This window comes from Phacochoerus africanus, chromosome 16 (genome assembly GCF_016906955.1).
Source record: "Phacochoerus africanus isolate WHEZ1 chromosome 16, ROS_Pafr_v1, whole genome shotgun sequence".
In the NCBI taxonomy this organism is placed as follows: domain Eukaryota; kingdom Metazoa; phylum Chordata; class Mammalia; order Artiodactyla; family Suidae; genus Phacochoerus; species Phacochoerus africanus.
Genome location: NC_062559.1, coordinates 50,890,648 through 50,911,798, shown reverse-complemented (window position 1 = coordinate 50,911,798; position 21,151 = coordinate 50,890,648). Strand labels below are relative to the sequence as shown.

The 21,151-nt window shown below is 64.8% G+C and overlaps 1 protein-coding gene across 7 annotated transcripts in view; it reads right to left on the bottom strand.

Moving 5' to 3' along the window:
- Window positions 1-5,202: 5,202 nt before the first annotated feature.
- Window positions 5,203-21,151, bottom strand: part of CAMK2B (calcium/calmodulin dependent protein kinase II beta) — a 90,814-nt gene continuing 74,865 nt past the window's right edge. For 2 of the 7 annotated variants that reach the window (XM_047763381.1, XM_047763383.1), the window contains 11 exons: window positions 16,989-17,026; window positions 16,755-16,826; window positions 15,371-15,415; window positions 13,761-13,809; window positions 12,309-12,422; window positions 11,887-11,967; window positions 10,971-11,084; window positions 6,387-6,462; window positions 6,169-6,263; window positions 5,661-5,895; window positions 5,203-5,429 (listed from right to left, as the gene is read on the bottom strand). In XM_047763381.1, the coding sequence (XP_047619337.1) occupies window positions 5,663-5,895; window positions 6,169-6,263; window positions 6,387-6,462; window positions 10,971-11,084; window positions 11,887-11,967; window positions 12,309-12,422; window positions 13,761-13,809; window positions 15,371-15,415; window positions 16,755-16,826; window positions 16,989-17,026 (917 nt within the window). In that variant the 3' untranslated portion in view covers window positions 5,203-5,429; window positions 5,661-5,662. Of the gene's footprint in view, window positions 5,430-5,660; window positions 5,896-6,168; window positions 6,264-6,386; window positions 6,463-10,970; window positions 11,085-11,886; window positions 11,968-12,308; window positions 12,423-13,760; window positions 13,810-15,370; window positions 15,416-16,754; window positions 16,827-16,988; window positions 17,030-21,151 lie in introns of those variants that run through there. The other 5 variants (XM_047763384.1, XM_047763387.1, XM_047763382.1 and 2 more) reach the window with 4 other exon arrangements.

Genomic DNA, 21,151 nt, shown 5'->3' with positions numbered 1-21,151 from the left:
GATGCTGCAGGGCTCGTTTCTCACCCCGGGAGGATGCGGGCCCCGCCTTGGGCAAGGCCCCGGGAGGTCACCTGTGGTTTTACTTGTACGTTGGCAGCATCAGCATCCCGGTGAGCAGGGGGCCCCGACTACCGGGCTGCAGTGGGGCAGCCACTGTGGGGCCGCTGTCAGGGTGGGGGGGTGGGGGGTGCAGGCCAGCGCTTCCACGTTGGCGGGAGACGGTCACTGGGCTTCACAAATTCCGAGACTTTGTTTGCATTCCTGCTGAGACTGCCTGCAGTGCCCATCCAGCACGTTCCACAAAGATGCCTTGACAGTAGGGGCAGGGCCCTGCCCTCACTTGCAGTTTGGTTTTGAACATCCAGGTCATAGCAGCGTGTGCCATAGTCTCTCGTGAACGGTTTTCACTTGCCTGTCTGGTGACAAAACTGTCCTGACAATCACCTGGGACCTGCATGTCTTAGCAAGTGGCCTTTCCTGTGGCCACCATTCTGGGCACCCAGAACAGGTGCCAGCCAGTCGGGGGCTCCCAACACTCCACTTGTGGCCTGAGCCCCCCACATCCCAGCCCATCCACCAGCAACCCCCCCCCCCCCCCCACCCAGAGCAGCACGAGGCCCAGGCCCTGAGGCCCAGCCCGAAATCACACACAGCAACCCAGGCAGTGGCCCAAGAGGTTCTGGGTGCTTCTTGGCCTCTCTGGCCCCTTGAGCCCTCTTGCCATGTTCCACACTGCCTTCTCGTGCCCTGCTGTGCTTCCCTAAGACCCACGTTCAAGATGCGCCCTTGGGATTCAGTCTCCAGGGAAGCCCCTGCCGGGTGGCGTCAACCATATATGCTTCTGTCCTCAGGTGTCCTTCCCCATCCAGGACACTCTGTCCCAGCCCCATCCAGGAAGTGCCACCGCCCTGGATTCCCTTGCTTGGGCCAGGAGTCAAGAACCACCTGGCTTCCGAGGACCCCACCCCAGAGAGGTGGACCTCCCAGCTGCCCTTTTCCCCTGGGTGCTGTGCTGGCCGGAGGACGTAGGGCCCCCTAACATGGCCTCCCATGCGGTTTTCCCGGTGCCGTGGATGTGCCCCTGAGACGCAGACCCTGGCATCTGAAATGGCCGTGACCCCCCCCCCTTAGAAAGACTGAGCCTTGTCTGACTGACTCCTCCCACTTTGGATGATACTGGGGGGGGGGCGGGGGAGGGGCTAGCCCAGGCATCAGCATTTCCCCAGCTCCTGTTGTATTCTAATGGTAAATCATTTGGCAAAGAGTGTATTTTAATAACTGCTGCCTAACTTTTCTCTCTGTTCTGTTGGCGAGGTTCCTATCTGGATAAAGTTGTCTTTTGAAATCCCCAAATAGTCCTGTGCTTTGTTTGAGTCACAGGGACCCTGTTCCTCGGGACCCCTGCCCCTTTGTGCTGGGCACCTGCAGGGTATGGCTCCACCGGAGCCCCGGGGCGGTTTTGGTCCAGGGAAGCAGCCGCTGCCTTAGCCACCCCCCCTCCCCTCCCCACCAGGCCCAGGCTGTACCTCCTCTCAGACTTTTCTAGCCCAGACCAGGGGAGGGCGCCCCAGAGTAGAATCCTATGGCCTAATCCTCACCATACCCGGGAAACCTGCCTGGGAGGCCAGCTCACAGCCTCAGAGCCAGGGCCACACAGATGGGCAGCTCTGCAGGAGAGCCGGAGCGCTCCTGGGTCTTTGCAGACAGGAACTCTGGTCCTGGCTTAGGGAATGACCTCAGCGGCCACTTCTTACTGGCTCTGCCAATGCCTCTCGGCCTGTTCCATTGCTGGCTTGGGATTTCTGGCTTTCCCTGCTGGGAGGACCTGCTAGGACGTGGGCTGTACCCGAGCCCCAGGAAGCTTTGCCCAAAGTAGGTGCTACTTAAAAATGACTAAGGAAAGGTCCGCTCACTGGCCCCCCTCTGTCTGCCGTACTGGCCCTGCTCCCCCTCAGGGTTCAGGACCTGCAGTGGGGGTGGGGTGGGGCGGTGGCAGGTGCCCAGAGGAGGGAGGCCTGGCCTGGAAAGGCTGCTCGGATTACAGCTGATAGGTGAGCGGAGCCCCAGATACTGTGGCGACAGACTCTCCACTCGCAGACTCTGTCCTAGATTCTCTGCATCCGGCTCTCGGACCCAGATCTGCCAAGGTGCTCCTGGGCAGCCCTCCCTCCGCCCGCACCTGAGCACCCCTGCCAGGAGCCACCCACAAGGGCCGAGAAGCTGGCACTGGGGCCTCCTGGCTCATCTGAAGGTGCCTGCAACCAGATGCCAAGGCCAGAGGAGGAGGCCTGGCCCACCCTAGTGGACAGGCCTGTGCTGGCCTGCGGTGGCATCCGTCTTAGCAGAAGTCACTTGGACCCGTGGGGTGGGTGTGCTTGGGGTGTAGGATTGTTCTGAAGCCCATATTTCTGTCCTGGGAAAGCTCGAGGCGTAAGGGACAAAGAGGCAGCAGGGCCTGTGTGTGGCTGGGGCAAGGAGGGGAGGCCACCCATCTCTGCAGGAGGATGGGGCTGGTTTACCAGCAGGACTCCCCAGGGTCTGCCTGGGCGGGCGGAGGGCCGCGAGGCCCCGGAAGGGCCAGCAAAGCACACATGGCCCCGGCAGCCCTTGGCCATGAGATGCCCAGAGGGCCAGGCGGCCATGCATCTGTGTGCCCGTGCAGCTAAGTGCTCATGTGGCCATGCGGTCAGGTGGTCAGACAGCCATGGGGCCAGGTGGCCATGCTGCCAGCACTGACTCCGCTGGCACAGGAGGAGAGTTCCCAAGGGAGGCCCAGCAGGCTTTGTGTCCCTGCGCCGAGGGTGTGCAGTCCACAGCTGGGCGACACATCCCTCCATAAGCTACAGGGAGCAGACCAGGTGGGGACCACCTGGCTGTGCCAGCCCTGGGTCCTCCCTCCCCTCTGTCTGGGGCCGTCTTCAGCCTCGGTACCTGGCATCTCTCTGTCCCCATCTCTGCTCTGGGCACCTGCTGTCTGGGTTTCCTTCAGGAGCCTCTCCCGGCCCCCGTGGCCGTCGCCTGCGGTGTTACCTCTGCATCCCAGCAGCCGCCACCCTTCTGTTCCTGATGTCGGCATCTGACACGTGGGCTGGCCCGTGTGCTGTCTACACAACCCAGCATGAGGACCCACAGGAGCGGCCCAGGGGCTGTGGGCACGTGTCCCAAGCAACACGCATGATGAACGGGGCAGCAGGGCTCGGTCCTGGGGCTCTTCCCACATAGATGGCCCGCTCGGCCTCATCTCTGGAGGCCGCTAGGGTGACTGGCGAGGCTGGGAGCGTTGGGACTCAGGGCAGCAGAGGTGGGGATGGGGATGAGGTGCAGAGCTGCGACCTGCAGCTGCACGGAGGGGCCCCAGGCGGGCTGGGGAAGGTCCGGCCTAGGGCTGCTGCAGCCTGGGCCGCCTGGGGCCTGTGTGGCGGGAGAAGAGCTGGGTCGCGGGGCTTGGGGGTGGGCAGGGGCGGTCCTGGCAAAGAGCACCCAGATGCGCTGGAGGCAATTTGTCCTGTTTTTCTTTTATTTGCAGTTTCCCGAGACAGAACAAAATAATAATTTTGTACACTTACAAGGCTCAGAAAGAAAAGACAATGAAACTCAGCAAAAAGAGAGAAGAGGAAAGGCCGGCCAGCGCCGCGGGCAGCCGGCCCTCTGCAGGGTGGCCGGCCGGCGCCACACGGCGGACACCTAGCTAGAAAGGCGGGTGTGGCTTGCTCATGAGGGGTCATGCAAAAGAACTATCCCCCAGAAAAAAAGTCCCCAAATGATCCCAGACAGGCAGCTCCGTGGAGATAACGGGTGAGCGGGAGAGGAGGGGAGGAGGCCCCAGGAGGTGAGGGAGGCCAGGCCACACGCGGTCCATGATGGGCCCTGCCGCTGCCTGAGGCCCAGGGAGCCTGGCAGATGTTTACCCTGTGTCCTTGGGTGGGGACAGCTGTCCTGAGCACAGCCACGGATGGGCAGGTGAGTGTCCACTCTGAGTGTCTGTCGGTGGACAGTCCCCTTGGAGACCAGCATCCTGTGTCCTGTTCCCCACTCCGCACCCCTCCCTTGGCTTGAATGTGGGGGAAGATAAAGAAAATCCTTGTTGAAAACATGAGTTGAAGGGGGCAGGTCCTGGGGCGGGGGGGTCGGGGGGGTCCTGCACCTCTGCCATCCCGGCCCCTGACCATCCCCCAACCCTAACCCAGCTGGGTCAGACCCAGCCCTGCGCCCGGCTGCCTGCCCTCGGCCCTCTCTGCCTCCATCTGACCACATGGGCCGTCCTGGTAGCTGGCCCCAAGTCACGCCAGCACACAGGGACCTCCCGAGGCGAGCCCAGGCTGCCTTCTCCCCACCCTGGGGGTCCCCGTCACACGCTGCAGTCTCTGGGAGGCCTGGTGGGGTCAGCCCTGCCCTGCCCCGCAATGCCCGGCACAGCCCTCTGCTCGCCGCTGTTCAGAGCCCAGACTCCGAGAGCGCAGCCTCTTCCGCAAACACCGGCCCTGGCCCGGGAGCCAGACGCGCCCGCCTGCCTCTGACCCCTCTCTCCTTCCTGCCTCACAACCAAGCCCAGAGCCCTGGCAGCTCCAGGTCCACATCCCTCGATGGCCACACAGGCGGGGGGGAGGGTCTGTGCACATCAAGGCAGGAAGAGAGGGAGAGGTGCCCGAACGGAAGGGAGCCCAGCCCAGGGGCCCCTCTCCACTGGGCTGCAGCCCAACATCCTCGCGGGGCCCCCTTCTTTCCAGGTGTGAGGCCCGAAACTAAGGTGCGCCCGCTGCGTGCCCCCCACCAGTACACCTCCTAGGGCCCAGGGCCTTCTTGACGGCTCAGCACCCTCCCAGAGGGGCTGGCCCAGCTCGGCACTGCTCACCCACGCCGGGGCGCCTTCTCGGGGAGGAGAGGAGGGAAGGGAAGCCGGAGGGAGGACAGGCCCCCTCGGCGCCCCCAGCCCCTCTCCAGGCGGCACCTGACACTCCTGACAGGGAGCCATGCACAGCAGGGAGGATGCAGACGCCTTGGGGCGGGGCGCCATCTAGCAAACACTTTCCCGCGGGTGACGGGCCCCAGCGGACACGTTCACTGCCCCGGCCGGTCCCCAGAAGAGGCCAGGAGCAGACGGACACGTGGAGCTTGAGTGGGGAGCGGCCGGAAGGTTCGAAGCCCCACAGATGCCAGTGATTTTTACAGCTTTTTTTCCCTTGTTTCTTTCTTTTTTTTTTCCCCATTTCATCCAACATCAGGTGTGTGTGTGTGTGTGTGTGTGTGTGTGTGTGTGTGTGGTTGTCGTCGTCATCTGGTTTTTAAAAAGAAATCATCTGGTCTTGGTTTTCTGCAGACACAGGCGCCAGGGGAGGAACGAGGCAGACACAAACATGCGACAGGCAGGCCGCGCCCGAGGGCAGCTGGGCTCCGAACACCGAGTCTGTCCCGCGAAACCGGCCGCAGCTCTGAAACGGGGCGGGCGCGGGGCAGGCAGGTCAGCCTCCGGGACAGCCACCCTCCACGTGTGACCCAGGCCTGGCTGCCTGCGAGGCGGGCCCCTGCAGGGCTGCTCGGAGAGGGGCCTGGAGGCCCTGCCCGGTGCCACTGCTCCCCTGATGCCAGCCTGGCCTCAGGGCCCAGGAGCCTTCTCGGCCACAGTCCCCAGCGCGCCCGCTGCCCCCCCGGTGGGTGCTCACCTTCACTGCAGCGGGGCCACGGGTGCCCCCGAGCAGTGGAAGTGCACGTTCTGCCACTTGCCATCTCGGCGGTGCCACACGCGGGTCTCCTCGGACTGGCTGGTGCGGGGCCGGCCCTGCCCGTCGATGTACTGCGTCAGGCGGATGTAGGCGATGCAGGCGGCGTCCTCGCCGATGACGTGCACGTGCGGGTTCAGGATGGTTGTGTGGATCGGCTTGCTGTTCTTGGCGAGCACTGTGGGCGGGCAGGGGCTTGGCACCTCGCCCCCTCAGGCCCCTCTGCCAGCCCAGCATCCCCAAGAGCGCTCCCCGGGCCCCCGGCCCTGGTCCCAGGGTGTCCGCGCCCCTCCCCTTCATGTGTGTGTGTGTGGGGGGGGTGGGGAGCGGGGAGGGGGCAACCAGCCCTGGGCACAGAGGGGACAGGGCTTCCTTGGGGCCAGTGCGGTTGGGGGTGCCCAGTGGGCTCTCCGGGGGCGGCCCCTCTTCCCTGCCCCAGCCCCCAACTCACAATTCTCAAAGTAGAATCTGTGGAAGTCCATTCCTTCAACCAGATTGCCCAGGGCTTCGGGCTCAAAGGAGGTCAGGCCTGGGTCGCAGATTTTCCTGGGGGGCAGACCCAGGTGAGGAGGGGCCCCCAGAACCCGCTGCCGCCACCCGCCCCCACCCTTCGGGGAAGCCCACCCCCGCCCCACCGCCCCTGGACCGGCCCACGCCCCCCCGACTCACGCGTAGGCCTCGAAGTCCCCGTTGTTGACGGCCTCGATGAGCTGCTCGGTGATCTTAATAATCTCCTGCTTCCTCGCTGCGGGGAGAGAGCCGCCCAGTGACCTCCGCACCAGCCCCTGCGGCCCCGAGGGTCCCCGGCAGAGCACCCCATCCCCCCACCGGCAGGCCCACACTGCCCAGGGCAGACCGCACCCTGCACGGCCAACAACGGCTTCCCGGTTTCCAAGTGCGACAAGCTTCTATCTTAAATACAACGCCCCTGAGTGGCAGAAATGGAAACTGCACAAAGCCTAGCACGAGCCCTCTGCAGCCCCCAGTTCCGGCCGCATCCCCCGGGCCCTCAGCAGCTGACACGCTGTGACCAGCCTTCCTGGCTCCGGCCCACCTGGGCACTGCTCTCTCGTAGCTCTTCAAGCATCGGACAACTCCTGGGGAGACGGGTGCCTCCTAAGGGTCGGCTCACAAAGCAGGGAGAGGACCGTGGCTGCAGGGCCAGGCCTCTGTGCAAAGGCCAGGGAGCAGGGCCCAGAGGGAAGCAGTGTGGGTCTCACCGCCTTCTCTCCCTGGAAGCCCATGGCCTCCTCTAGCCTCCACCTGTTTGCAGCCCTGGGCTCCCAGGCCGGTCCTCTGACATTAGCTGCCCATCCCATCCCATCCCCCACCTGAAGCCCTGGGCCCACAGTCTCTCTGGGGTCCTGCCCACTTGACCTTGGGGCCTAGACAGGCCCTGTGCTCACCCAGGGCCCCCTTTGGTCTCTTTCACTGCAATTTATTTTCATGCACAGCATTTTAAACACATGGAAAAAGCAGAATACTACAACCCACGCCCTGCTGATTCAAACCTGAACAATTTTCCTATTTGCTTTAGATTTCTTTTATTTTATTTTTTTTTTTCTTTTTAGGGCCACACCCGTGGCACATGGAGGTTCCCAGGCTAGGGGTCTAATCAGAGCCTCAGCTGCCGGCCTACGCCAGAGCCACAGCAACGTGGGATCCAAGCCATGTCTGCGACCTGCACCACAGGTCACGGCAACGCTGGATCCTTCGCCCACTGAGCAAGGCCAGGGATCAAACCCGCAACCTCATGGTTCCTAGGGAGATTCATTTCCGCTGCACCACGATGGGAATGCCTAGATTTCTTTTGAAGAAATGAAACCTTCCAGATACAGATGCAGAGGCCTGTGCTCCCCTCAATCCTGCTCGTCACCCACTCTCCCCAGAGTTCCGCCCCGAGTCAGGTGCGTAACCACTTCCACGCAGATACATCCACACCCGCACAGACACAGACACACCCACGCTGGCTGACGCCATAAAGCAGGAACCCGCCGGAGGTAAAACTCAGACCCAAGGAGGGCCCTGAGAGCATGATCTCAGGAGCTCTCTGCTCACACTTCCCTCCCGGTCACGGCTCCACCGGCTGCATGCGTCTGTGCACCCTCAGCCCCCACACCCGTGTCCCTCGCTGCCAGCAGCACACTGGGACCACAGGCTTTCTGCACGGCCACTCCTGGGCGATGGGCATCCTCACACAGCCAAGCCCAGTGACGGGTGACTGTAGGTCTCCAGTGTCAGCTGCCAGCTGGGAACAGCATGTGTGGGAGGTGATCTGGGGCTAAAGTCCCAGAGCGCGGGGGGCCAGCTCCAAATGGGTGCATATAGCATTTGGAAGCATGTGCCCAGGGCCCGTGGTGGGGCCGCAGGTTCCCATCACTTGCCCAGGCGCCCACCTCGTGGGGCAGAGTCCACAGCAGAAGACACTGCATGCTGTGTGCCAGCCCAGGCGTGCCTGTGCGTGAGCCGGGAGCCTGGGTTGTGCTGCACTGGCTCTGGACAGTGACTGGGGATTGAGCTCCATGATGCCTGAGGGGCTGAGAGTGTGTGTGTGTGTGTGTGCGAGTGCGCGTGTGTCCCCTCTCGGCTTCCTCTGCAGCCTGCCCACCTCGCCACCCTCTGCCCGCGCGCTTCCCAGTTCTGAATGGCCCCCTCTCCTCCGGGACCTCATCCACCCCCATCCTCTCTGCACCTGTCACCTTCGCGGAGGTGACTTCCATCTCCTCCCACTGCAGCCCAGCTCCCCCACCAAATGCTGTCCAGAGAATCAGGTCCCCTGGGCTCATTCCAAGGCAGCCTCCAGCCCCTGCCACTCCCATCCCTGTCCAGGTGGCCTGTCACCCGTGGGCCCTTGCCACCTACCTCCTGTGGCACCAGGTCCAGCTTCTGCTCAGGAGCCCCCACCTTCTACCTGGGATTTACTCCTCAGCTCTGGGCCATGCTGCTGATGTCACCCGGAGGTCATCTACACACCCTGACACCCGTCAATCCCCCTTCTTCACAGACGTGGGGACCTGTCCCCAGCCTACGCAAGTCCTCAGCGGACAGCCTTGCAGCTGGAACGGAGTGACATTTTTTCTGTTTTGTTTTCAGCCCACTCTGATTTCACAGTTAACCCTACTGTGGTAAGTGAACCACACCTCCCACTTAATAAAGTCATATTCAGTGTTTTTAAACAAACTGTAATTGAAGATGGAGACAGCGTACAGAGGAAGGATTAAGCACACCAGAGAAATCCCAGTCATAGCACATGGCAAAGTCTGAAGTCTGGGAAAGAGCCCCCACGTCCATTCTACAGATGGGAAAGTGGAGGCCATACAGGCCTAGTCATAGCCCAGGAGTGGGCCGGGCGCTCCTGATCCCTGGAGCAGCTATGGCTCAGGCCGAACCCCACCCCGCTCCCCGCAGCAAAGCTACGCCAAGAGAGGCCCCAGGGGGGGTGAGGCTTACTAGCATGAGGACAAGCTGCTGCCACTAGACAACTCCAGGAACAGAGCCGAGGTTCACAGGTACGGTTCTGGCTTGGGAGGAGCCCCCACAGCCGCTCTCTCAGGGCAAGCTAACAGGCCAGGGAGGCCCAGCCACGGGCAAAGGGTTCGGGGTGTGGGGGAGCCCCAGTGACCCCTGGTTGACCTCAAGTCCTGTCCCTTGGCAGCTGCAGGGGCACAGGGATGCCCCCAACCACCCCAGAGGCACTTGCCCAGGATCAGCCTGGATTGTGCATAATCCGATTATAGAGAACACGGCCCCATTTAGACATGGAGACAGCTGGCAGGGACACTCACCAAAAAGGGGGCTGCCCGTGACCCACCCCAGCGACGGCCCTCCCTCTGTGGTCTGGGTCTCAGTGCTGGGAGAGGTGGACCCGGGTCCTGGAGGTGGAGAGGGGCACCCCGGCTCTGGCACTCACACTCTCAGCCAGAGCTCACCCCCAAATGGGCTGGCTCCACCTACACCCCCTCGCCTGAGGCCCCTCCAACACACACACACACACACACACACACACACACACACACACACACACACACTCAAGGGCTGGGGATACTGGGAACTCTGGGCTGGGGGCGCACATCCAGCACAAGGACCCCACTCCCTAAGGGAGACGGATGGGGGCCACCCCCTTCCCTCGCTGCCCCCCTCACTCTGAGTCTGCTCTCAGTCCCCGCCCCTGCACGCTGCCACATCCAGGCCCCTAGGCCCCTCTTTCAATCCTGTCACAGCTCCTTCTGTGGCCCCCACCTTCCCGAGTCAAGCTCAGGACAGACCCCTAAAGGGGCGAACCTATGCAGCGGGCTCCCCAGCCCCCAGGGCAAGCCCGGTTCTCAGAGCTCCCCGCCTGGGCTGTGTGTACCCCAGGGGCGGGTCACAGCCCTGGGCCGGGGTCCCATTGCAGGCGGCCCCCTCAGGTACCACCCTCCCCACCTCCTAAGCTCAGCTTTCTCATCTGTGAAACTGGGGGCTGTGACGGTCCATCCAGGAGGCATCTCAACTCCGGTAAGACGCGGCCAAATGGGGAGGGGGCTCTGACCACTCCCCTAGGCTCCACTGTGCGCCCACCAGCCAGGCTCCGGTCTCTCACCTCCGAGACCCACCTCCGCTCCCCTCAGCCACACCTGGATGCTGGCCGCAGACCCCGACCCCGACCCCGACCCCGACCCCACTGCTGCCAGGGCTCCCTCCCTTTCCGCTCTGCCTGGCCCCCAGGCCTGGCCCAGACTCACCCAGCCTCTCCCCCGCCATGCCCGGCCCCCGGCCCCGCAGCCTCTCCTCTGAGAGCCCCGTGTCTCCCCGGAGGCGGGGGTGGCGGCCGCCCTGGGGTGTCATCCATCCCTGTAAGTGATACCAGCAGGCAGTGGGCAGACCGGCTGCAGCGCCCGGCGGCTCCTCCCCACCCGGGGAGGCGGCCCAGCTCAGCGCCAGCCCCACAGCCCCAGCCAGCCCCCTGAACCCCGATAAGGCCTTTCTCTTCCTTGCCCCCCAGAGAACCGCCCCTCCACACTCAGATGCCACCCCGGCTGGTACTTGCCCCATCATCGCTACAGAAGACCCCGCAGGCGGCAGGAGTGTGACGCCCTGGTCCTCGGGAACCTGCTTCCTGGTTCTTCCCACACCTGTGCCCCCTGTCCCCCCGCCCCCCCCACACACAGGCTGGCCCCTTCCCGGGGCCAAGGGGCAGCACACGGCAGCTGGGGGTCTCGACACCCCGGTGAGCCCCCCGGGGCAGCCAGCAGGGCCACTCAAGGTGCTACTTACTCGGGGTGGGTGGGGGGCCTGGGAGAGCCGGAGACGGGCAGGGTGGGGGGCCCTGGGCTTCTGGGGTCCCCGAACCCCTCCTCACCGTGTTCAAGATGTTAGAGATCCTGGGGGCTGGGGCGGAACAGACGAGACGTGAACACGAGGCAGGCGGGGGACACGCAGGAGAGAAAACCTATGGGCTGATGAGCCAAGCCAGAGAGAGTGGGGGGACGGAGGGGGTCAAGAGGGAGCATGGGGGTGGAGGGAGACAGAGGGGGATGGAGAAGGGACACACAGGTGCAGTGGAATGGGGGGACGGGGCCGACAGAAGGGCGGGGAAGACCGGGGGGGAGGCTCCAGGGACGTTCAGGCAGAGGCACCTGTCTGACCAGGTGAGGGTACGGGAAGCTGCTGTGGCAGAGGGTGCCCTCCTAGGAAGGGCAGCCTGGCCCAGGAGAGGCCAGAGGAGCTCGCCTGGGGCAGTGCTCCGTTGGGCCCTCTGAGACTCATTTCTGCAGGAAGGCCAGGCCCTTTCTCCTCCCTTTAAACCCGCAGTCCTGGGGTTGGGAGGGATTTCTGGACTAGCTCCTGGTGTCTGGGGTCCCTGGGGTCCTGGCTGGGCGTCAGGTGTGGGGCCCACACCAAGTCGGGTCACAGCACATGGCCTCAGAGGGGCCCAGCCAGCTGCCCCGGGTCAGGGAGACCCTCTGGGGGAGAAGCTTGGGGCCAGACAGCAGTGCAGGGGGAGGGAGAGGAGCCGTGGGGCGGAGGGGGGGGTGCCTGGCAGAGTTAGCGCGTGTGCCCGCCCCAATGCCCAGCCAGGCTGGGACAGTTAGCGCCTGGTAGCCTGGCCCCGGGGGCAGCTGAGGCCGTGCATGGCAGGAGGCAGGGAGCCGCTCGGCAGCAGAGGCAGCAGGCCTGGGACACTACTTACATGGGGTGGGCAGGGGGCCCTCGGCTTCCGGGGTCCCCGAGCCCCTCCTCACGGAGCTCAGGAGGTCAGAGATCCGGGGGGCTGGGGTGGACAGGAGGCAGACGCGTGAGGACGCGGCAGGGAGAGGCTGGAGGAGAGGGAGCAGGGCCTCCCGCTCTCTCCCGCCCCCGGGGCCTGGCTCAGCACTAAGGAGCCTGGTCCTGAGACCCGAGCCGGGTGGTGGGCCCGGCGGCCCCACAGGCCAGGGGGATCCCCACACAGAGACGGGCTTGAGGGGCAGAGGTCTGGGGAGCCTCAGTGTGGGGGCTGTGGGGGCTGTGTGGGCGCCCAAGCCCAGCTGGCCCTTGGCTCTCGAGGGTCCCCTCTGAGAGGGGCTGCAGGACCTTCAAGGAGACAGCTACAACAGGGTCCCAGCTACTTACATGGGGTGGGCAGGGGGCTAATGGGAGCCGGAGACAGGCAGGGCGGGGGGCCCTCGACGTCTGGGGTCCCCGAGCCCCTCCTCACGGAGCTCAGGATGTCGGGGACCCTGGGGGCTGGGTGAGACGAGACGTGAACACGAGGCAGGTGAAGACACGCAGGAGAGAAGGGGGCCGTGCAGGAGCAGGACGAGGGGGTTAAGGAGGAGACCCACGCGGTGGGTCCTGGGGAGCGAGCCGTCAGCCGGGGGGCCCAGGGCTGAGCTGTCTCCGCAGGTGTGTGAGGCAGACGCACGACTGTGCGGGGCTGGACCTGGGCCTCCAGGGGAGGGGAGTGGGCTGTGTCCAGCCCAGACCTGGACCCACTGGGGCGTCTCTGCATCTGACAGGTGACACAGCTGAGGTGAGAGACCCCCAGGGCCCTGCCCCTCAGGACGCGGGTTACCGCGCTGCCTCACGAGGCCCTTGGGGCGTCTGGCCAGCCTCTCCCCGCCAGACGAAGGATCGAGACGAGGCTGGCCGGGCTGGCCCCCTCCCCTACATTCCCGCAGGTTTGGCTGTTTCCCGCTGGGGGCAGTGGCAGAACCGCCAGGGCAGAGCCTGAGGAGGTCCAGATGACCTCCAGCGATGGCCAGGGGCCTGTGGTCTGGGGAAACTACGTGAATGTCCACTCTCCCTGCATCCAGAGGCCAAAGCCTTGTGCTCACTTCCACTCTGGAGTGAGGGGTGGGGTGCTCAGTGCAAGGTCACCGCATCCCCCAAACGGGCAGAGTGGCCGCCCTCGGGCCCAGGGGCAGCCCTGAGGGTGCTCAGCCCTCACCTACCTCGGTGTGTGGCCAAGAGGGTCACACAGCCCCCTGATGTGGGAGCGGGCAGCCTGGGTGGAATGGGCACCAGAGCCCCTCCCTGGGGTGGCTGGGTGAGCCGAGAGCAGAAGAGGTGGGCCTGGGTGAGCACTCAGTGTCTGGCACCCTAGGGCTCTTGTCGGGCACAGCCTGAGCCCTGGCCCAGCCCGCCCGGGAGCCCTGCGTGTGGGTCGAAGCATGCGTCTCGGCAACCCCTCCCCCAGCGAGCTCAGAAACGCCCCTGGCTGCCCAGCCACTGATCAACCACCAGCCAGGCAGGGACAGGTTTAAGGACCTTTGAGAGAAGAAGCTGCATATTCACCCAGGAACCCATCCGCCACAAGAACCGGGAGCACGGCCCCCGGAGCAACGGCAGGTCCGGTGCAGTGTCCTCATCAGTCACCATGCCCAGGTCCCATCCAGCTCTGCTTGGACGCTATGCCCAAGACTGCCTGGCGCCGGTCACCCAGGCTCCGGGGGGGCCTGTGGCCCTGAGCAGGGCCAGCCCCGCGGGACACACCCGCGGTGCCAGCTGTGGCCTGATTCTCTGCCGGCTCCCCGCCCCCCAACGGCCACCCCGCCGGCCGCCGCAGGCAGGGAGCTCAGGTACCTTTTGTGTCTTCATCCTCTATGGTGGTGTGGGTGCTGTCAGATGACTCCTGGGGAGACACGGGGAGGCAGCCAGTGAGGGCGTGGCCTCTGCCCCTACAGGGCCTGGACCCCGGCCCCAGAAACCCACACTGGCTTCACGCTGGCCCCAGGGGTCACCGATGCCCAGGCGGGGCCGCCCATGTCCCCAACAGCCAAGGACCCCAAGGTCCCCTTCTCCCAACAAGACACACCCAGTGGAAGGACTCCCTGTGCTCAGAACGACTCTCTTTAACAGGAAAAAACAAAAACGAAACTGGGTTTTCTGAAATTCCAAGGCTCCTGGTAAAGCAGAAAGGCATCCAAACGCAGCCTGCGCACTTTGGCTGACAGCTCGGAAAGCTTCCACCTCGGGAAGCTTGGCCTGGCTCAGCAGAGGGCAGCAGTGCCCACACCTCCTTCCCAGGCCTGGACCAGCCAGCCAGGCCTGGCCTCACCTCTCAGGGGCTTTAAGGGCAGAGAGATGGCCCAGCACCTCCCACCTCACTCATGGCTCACTGTCCCTTCGGATAGAAAACCATGTGCCAGGCACCTGTCACCAGGTTCCCAGAGGGCCTGCTTGTTCCTCAGAAGGAACATCTTAACAGGGTCCCCAAGGGAACCCTCCCCCCCGACCGGACCCACTGCTTGGGCCCCTAGGCCACAAATGGGGGTGTCTAGAGAGTGTGGGATCAGGGCTCACACAGCAGCCCCAAAACGCTGCCTCAAATCTCCTCACAGGAGAAAAAAGCACCCTCACCCCAGACACAGGGTCCTAGGAACACCCATCCCTGGGGACGCCCAGACTGCTGCCAGCACTGGGAGGCCGGGTCGGCCGAGAGGCAGTGGCCCACGGCAACCCCGGTCATGGTCTGTGGTTGGGCCACGTGGGGACCCTTTGAGGAGCCCAGGCCCAGCGGGGAGGCTGGGTGTGGGTAGGGTGGTGCCAGTCCTAGAAACACCGCTTGGCTGCCCACTCACCCCCCTACCACCACCACCCCAGAGAGCCAGCCCCTTCCCTGGCCCCGGGGTGAAGATGCCAATGGGATGGGAGCGGATGCCAGAGCAGGGAGGGGGCGCAGGGAGAGGTCAGCTCAGCAGAAGCCCTGGGCACGGCGGGCAGCGGTGAGGCCAGGAGGGTCTGGGGTGCTCCCTCCTCCCTGCCCCACCCTCGGGGGTGCGGTGGGCAGCCCACGTCGGCTCTTCTTCCCTGGAACACCCAGCCCTGGCCTCAAGCCGTGCAGGACACCCAGGCTCTTCCTGGCACCCTGAGCCCCTGAAATGGGCCCTGCATGCAGCTGCTCCTGACTATGCTTGGCCCTACCACCACCAGGCAGGATGGCAAGGGTCTGAGAAGGAGACACCAGGAAACCCAGGCTCCACCAGGAGTCCACCATGGACTTGGTACAACCGTGCCTCCAAGGGCAGCATCTCTGGAGCTGGGGGGCTCTGTCCTGCTTCGGGAGGGGTCACTGCACAGCTATCCCCCACTGGGACACAAATACTTCGCCGGGCTCGGCATCCCAGACCTGCCCCAGTCTGCCTCCTGCCTGAGCAGAAGCTCCCGAGAGGGTGAGGAGGAAGGCGCAATACCTTGATCCCGTCCACTGGGTTATGAATGACGGTGGTTTGAGGCTCCTACAGAAGAAGGAAGCACAGAGGAAGGAAAGAGGGAAGTGAGAAGAGGAGGAGAGCGGAGGCCCCACAGCAGGAGCCTGGGAGAGGAGAGGAGAGGGTGGCAGCAGAGCAGGATGGAGGGAGGCGGCCAGCGGGGAGCAGAGCGGCTGGAGAGGGACCTGGCACCAATGTGAACGCAGTAAGCAGATCCGCCCGGCCTCACAGGTGCCTGCACGGGACAGCGATGGAGAGAGCAGGGCCAGGGCGGTGGTGAGACGCGGTGCACTGGGCGCCCTGCCTCGGGCGCTCTCCCCGCTCCCTTTGCTGCCGGCCCCTCAGGCCCGGGGTGGGTGGGGCAGAGGTTTGAAGACGTTGCTGGAGTGGGGTGGCACATGGGATGGACGGGGTCCGAGACGGGGCTGGCTGCCACACCGGCGTGTGGGATCTTCCCCTCCCCGGGCCGAGGCTGCCCTCCCCCCTCGCTGGATGGCCATCTGGCAAAGCCAGCCTCCCCAGGGGCAGTCTGGGGCCCCATGGGGACACCACCGGTGCTTTCAGCCAACTCAGAATCTGTGGACCAGCCTCTTGGGAGGGCCTGCTCTATATGAGACACCGTGGGTACCCAGCACCCTGGGCAGCAGGGCCAGCACCCACCAGCCACAATCCTGTGCCACCCGCTGTGGGGTTTCCTGGACCAGGACAAGCGGGCGGGTCCCTCTAACTGGTGTCCACCCATTCCTCCCCAGCAGGAAGCCGGAGCCCCCCGGCGCAGCCCGGTACAGCAGTTCTCATCAAAGTCCACCGCCTGCCTCGGGGCCTGCAGGCTGCGGACATTGATGAGAACTGCTGTACCAGGCTGTGCCATCACCAGGGAAATCACCCAGAGACCTGTCTCCCTCCAGATCCCTGGGTGGGCTCTGAAGCTAAGACCAGCCCCCCCCCCATTCCTTCTGGGGCAAAAGCAAAGCTCCTGTGTCCCAGGAGTCCCCTCCGCCCTGGGCCACACCCCTGCAGAACCAGCCTGGCCTGAGCTCTGGGTCGGTCCACTGAGAGCGGAGGAGCTGAGCCAGGTTGGTGCCCTGCGTCTGGGTCCCCGCCTCACCCGCCCCCCAAGGGGCTCTCACTGCTGACCCACAACTCTGCACGGGCCTGTCCCCTGCCCCCGAGAGGAGCTCCTCGGCCCAGCCTGAACCGAGGTCGGGCCTTACCCCCACCCCCGAGGAACAGTGGGGCTAGAAGGGCCAGGCATCGCCTGCCAGAGACAGGCTGGGAGGCAGGCCCCACCTTTACCCCTGACAGGCAGCACCACACAGCCAGGGTACAGGAGGATCAGGAAGTGGGGGGCTGAGGGGTTCAGTACCAGGGCAGCTGGAGGAAGTGTCCCCTTGGGGCTGGTGGCAGCTGCACTGTTTTTGGTGCTATTCGTCTGGGGCTGCAGAGAGAGGAAGAGAAGCCATTAGGGAGAGACTAGGGGTGGGGGTCATACCCCGTCCTTGGGAGGGGAGGGGGCCGAGGGCGAGCTTCGGGGACTGGGCAAAGCCGCAGACTCAGGGTAGGGGGACCAGATGCCCCCGGGGCTGAACCAGCACCTCACCTTGACTCCGTCTGCTTTCTTGTTGAGTAAACTCTTGGCTGCTGCATTGAAGGAAACAGGCATGATGAGCGGGGGCCCAGGTCCCCCTGCAGCCCACCCCCTCAGAGCGAGGCAGCCTCAGGGGCCTGTGAGGGGCCTGGGTTTCCCAAGATTGAACAAGAGGGTGGCCCAAGGTCCCAAGGCAGGGGTGGCTTCTGCACCCAGGTGGGGTCAGAGCGGGTCTGTGCCCAGTGCTGAGCAGGGCTGCCCTGAGCGAGGCCTGGCCAGGGCTGCCCAAGGACCCTCGTCCCCAGGACAGGGCCCTCCCCAGCCATCCTCCATGACCTTGGAGGACACGGAGACTCCTCTGACCTGGGACCAGCCGTTTCTGGGCAGCACGCAGGCCTTCCTAAAAGGCAGGTGGGCAGGGCACTGCCCCTGACCCCAGAGGGGGACACAGGAAGGGCACTGCCCCTCACCCCAGAGGGAGACACAGGACAGGTACTAGGTTGGGGTGGTGGCCACCCCTCAGGAATGCTCCATGTCCTCAGGCAGGGGTCGGGGGGCCATAACTGGCCCCCCACATAGGGAGGAGCTTGTCCCAAGCCCAGGTGCCCATCTGCTCTGGGCCTCCCGGCCCCGCCCTCAGCAGACGGGACTCAGAAGTCTGCTTCCACCACCGGGTTCCAGATGCGCCTCCGGGCCCAGAGCGCTGGAGGGGTGGCCTCCCTCTCCCCCTTAAGCCACCTGGCAGCCCTGGCCTCTGGGCCACCTAGTACCGACTGGGGCCACCGCGGGCCTCGGCGCCGCCCAAGGCGCTCTGAGTGAGGATACCAGGATGGCACACCTGGGGAGGTTCCAAAGGCGGCCTGCGGCCCCGCAGATGGCCCATCTCACCCCACGCCGCACCCTCTTCCCGCCAGGTCCCGGTGGCCCGGCTCTGCCCCTCCCTCTCGTGCGCCCATCGTCGGAGGCCCTGACTCGCCACACCCTACAGGCCCTTAGCGCCCCCAGCATCTGCACCCTCTACAGCAGTTAGTTTTAAATACAGAACTGGGGAAAAAATTAAAAAAGGAAGAAAGGAAGTCAGCTTACCTTACGGAAAAGGAAAGGTGAGGAGGGAAGGGGGGAGTGAGGAAGGAAGGAAGAGAGAGAGAAAACAAGATTTGTGGAGGTCCAGGCAGCGCGCACGTCTGCAGCCCGGGCTCACGGCGGCCCCCGCCTCGCCCGCCCTGCCCGCGCTCCCGCCAAGCGGTGCCCCGGGACGGCCGGTGCGGGTTAGAGAAGCAGCCGGGGTCGGAGGCCGGAGGGCGGGGTCCTTCGCCCCGGAGGGAAGGCGGCACAGCCCCCAGCGCCGGCTCCCGAGGCTCCGGCTGGCCAGCCCTGAAGTGGGCGCTGCCTGCCCGGAGGAACAGGGGTGGCCTGCGGCAGGCCTGCGAGGGGACCCTTTCTGCTGGGAACTTCCCCGGGGCCGTGGGCTCAGGCCAGCAGGTCAGAAGGACAGGCACTTAGACCCAGCGAGATGCAGCGGTTCTCAAAGTGGGGTCCCCCACCAGCCGCATCAGCACCGCACGGCCCAGGAGGCCACCCCAGACCTCCCGAGGGCTCAGCAGCCGATCAGATCAGCGGTTCCTCTGTTCTGGGGGATCCTGACATGGCTCCCGTCTGCGAACCACTGGTCAAGTTCCCCAGTGCGGCGACCGGACCAGTCCCAGGCCTCTGGGCCACTGCCTTCTGATTTCCTTTCCCCGTTCAGGTGGCCTCTGGGCTCTGCGTGGGGACACAGGTGGCTGCCCCCAGCCAGAGGGCCCACGTGGCCGCCGGAGAAGTGCTGCACCGAGCCCAGCTCCGGTTCCCAGCTTCCTCCCTAAGGGACCCATCGGGTCTTCCGTTTCCCTCCCGGGATCCATGGGGCCACGTTTAACGAGAAGCCTGACTCCCAGCCCAGCCCGCGTGTGTGGTGGGGAGAGGCCCCCCGCTGAGGCGCATCCCAGGATCCCAGCGAGTGGAGGGACCACAAGCCATCCCTCTCCTCGTCCCCCAGGCTGGGCTGCTCTACCTGTCCACCCGCCTCGGGTGAGGCCCCACTGCTGAGGCTGGACCCAGCCAAGCTCTGGCACGGGTATCATGGGACCAGAAACGTGGCCTTCTCGGGGCCCCCTTCCACTTCCCACTGCAAGGACAGTGAACACCTACTCCGGTGGCAGCGACACCTGCCTCCCTGTACCTTACCGCAGAGGACCAGGTCAGCCCTGCAGACACGGGAACCCTTGGGCCTCCAGGGCCAGCAGCCGCATGCCTGATCAGCACGGCCCTCACCTTCCCACTGACCTCGTCCCCCTCCCATCTCCAGGGCACAGGGAGAGCCCCACCACCCCTGAAGTGGGAGTTGTGTGAGGTCACAGAGCCCCGGCGCCCTGTTTTTGCTGGACGCAGCTGGAAAAAGGGCTCCTTCCAGCGGCCTGAGGGAAAGCGGCCTCCAGCTCAACCTGAAGACACGCGTCCTGACAGCCGACCCCACCCCCAATTTGAGTTTGGGGACAGTCACCCCCTCACACGGTCTTGGCCAGCGGCATTCCCAGCCAGCTCTGAGTTAAAACCAGCGCTGGTCTTACTTCAGCCGAGGGCACCCAGGGCCCTGGTGGGAACAGAGTCAACTCTGCCTGGTCTCCTCCTTTGGGCAGGAAAGGGGGACCCTGGGTCAGATCCTGGGCGGAGGCAGGTGGAAATTCTGGGACAGTCCTGGGTCTTAAGAGGGGCCCCCTCAGTCCCCGATTCTATCAAGTCCGCAGTCCAGACTGTGCCACTCGAGACTATCAGCTCTGCTCCCTCACAGCCCCCGCCTCACCCGGGGGACTCAGACGGCCACCACCAGTGTCCAGGCTCCCGGAGGTCCTGCAGCAGACACCTGTCTTTTTCAGTCAGTTCCCAAACACTCCTCCTTAGGAATCCCCTTCAGTCTACACCTGCACATCTGGGCACAGGGTGGACACACAGCTGCACCCTTTCTGAGTGCAGCTCCTGGCCGCCGTGTTTCCTCCTGATTCGCATCCCCGGGACTGACTCCATAATCCTGTTGACTCTTGTCTACACTAGCAGTCAAAGCCTTATTGTGTTTTCTCAAGTCAAATGCATTATTATGCAGCAGGAGCCAAGGTGGACCAAGCAAGCACCCTAGATCCCCCGGAGAGACAAGCAGAGACCCTCTGCCTCACCCCACCCCGGGTCCTCAGGGTCAGGCCATCACTGCCACCCCGGCAGTTTGCCTGAGTCACCTCTCGGTGAAGGCCAAGCAGGACCGACCAGGACACTGATGAACTGCAAGAGATCGCCAGACACCCAGTCTTCAGCTGGCCCCAGAGGCCAGCATCCACAGGGAAGCCATGGCCCTGGGACCGAGACCCCCGCCCACCGGGTCTGCTGGGTCCAGCGCCCTGGCCGAGGTGAGCTGACCTAGCAGGGAGGGGTGCGGGGGCCTCAGCCCGCAGGGCCCAGCCTTTACCTCGTCCCCTAGCTCGCTCAGGGACAGCCATGCCGGGCTCCGCCCACATGCACGGACCACCCCGGGGACAGAGCGGCCCTCGGCGCCCAGGACGGAGCCGCGCATGCACACAGCCTCATGCACCGTCGTCGTGGCTCCGCATCCACTTGCAGGCAGCGGCCATGGCAGGCGGGAGCTCCGGGCAGAGGCGGGAGGCTGCCTCGCTCGCTGTCCCTGGGCTTCCCCAGGGGCCCCTAGTCTCGCCCTCCCCAGCCCCTCTGCCCCTCCCTCCCTCGGGGGCTCCAGAAAGGCCCAGAAAATGAAGCTGACTCAGGACACCCCGGGGGCCTATCCACTGGGCTCCGGGGAGGAACACACCCTCCCGCCTGAGGACCCCTCTGCCCTCGGCACCAGGAGGCAGTGGCCAGAGGCCTCTGGGCGGGCAGGCGGAGCTGCACCCCTGCAGGATCGCGGGGCAAGAGCTATGCTGGATGAGGAGGAAAGAACGGGCCTGAGCCTGGGTGGCTGCCCGGTTCCAGCTGACTCTCAAGGCACCAGCAGGAAATGCCGGGCTTCTTTTGGGCCCCGTAGCTCCATCTGGGGAGCACGGATGGGCCCCGAGCTGTGGCTGGCTCTGCCCACCTTAAACTCGTAACACCCTCGGCTTGGGCCCAGGCCGTGGGCCCATGAGGAGGTTTGGGGT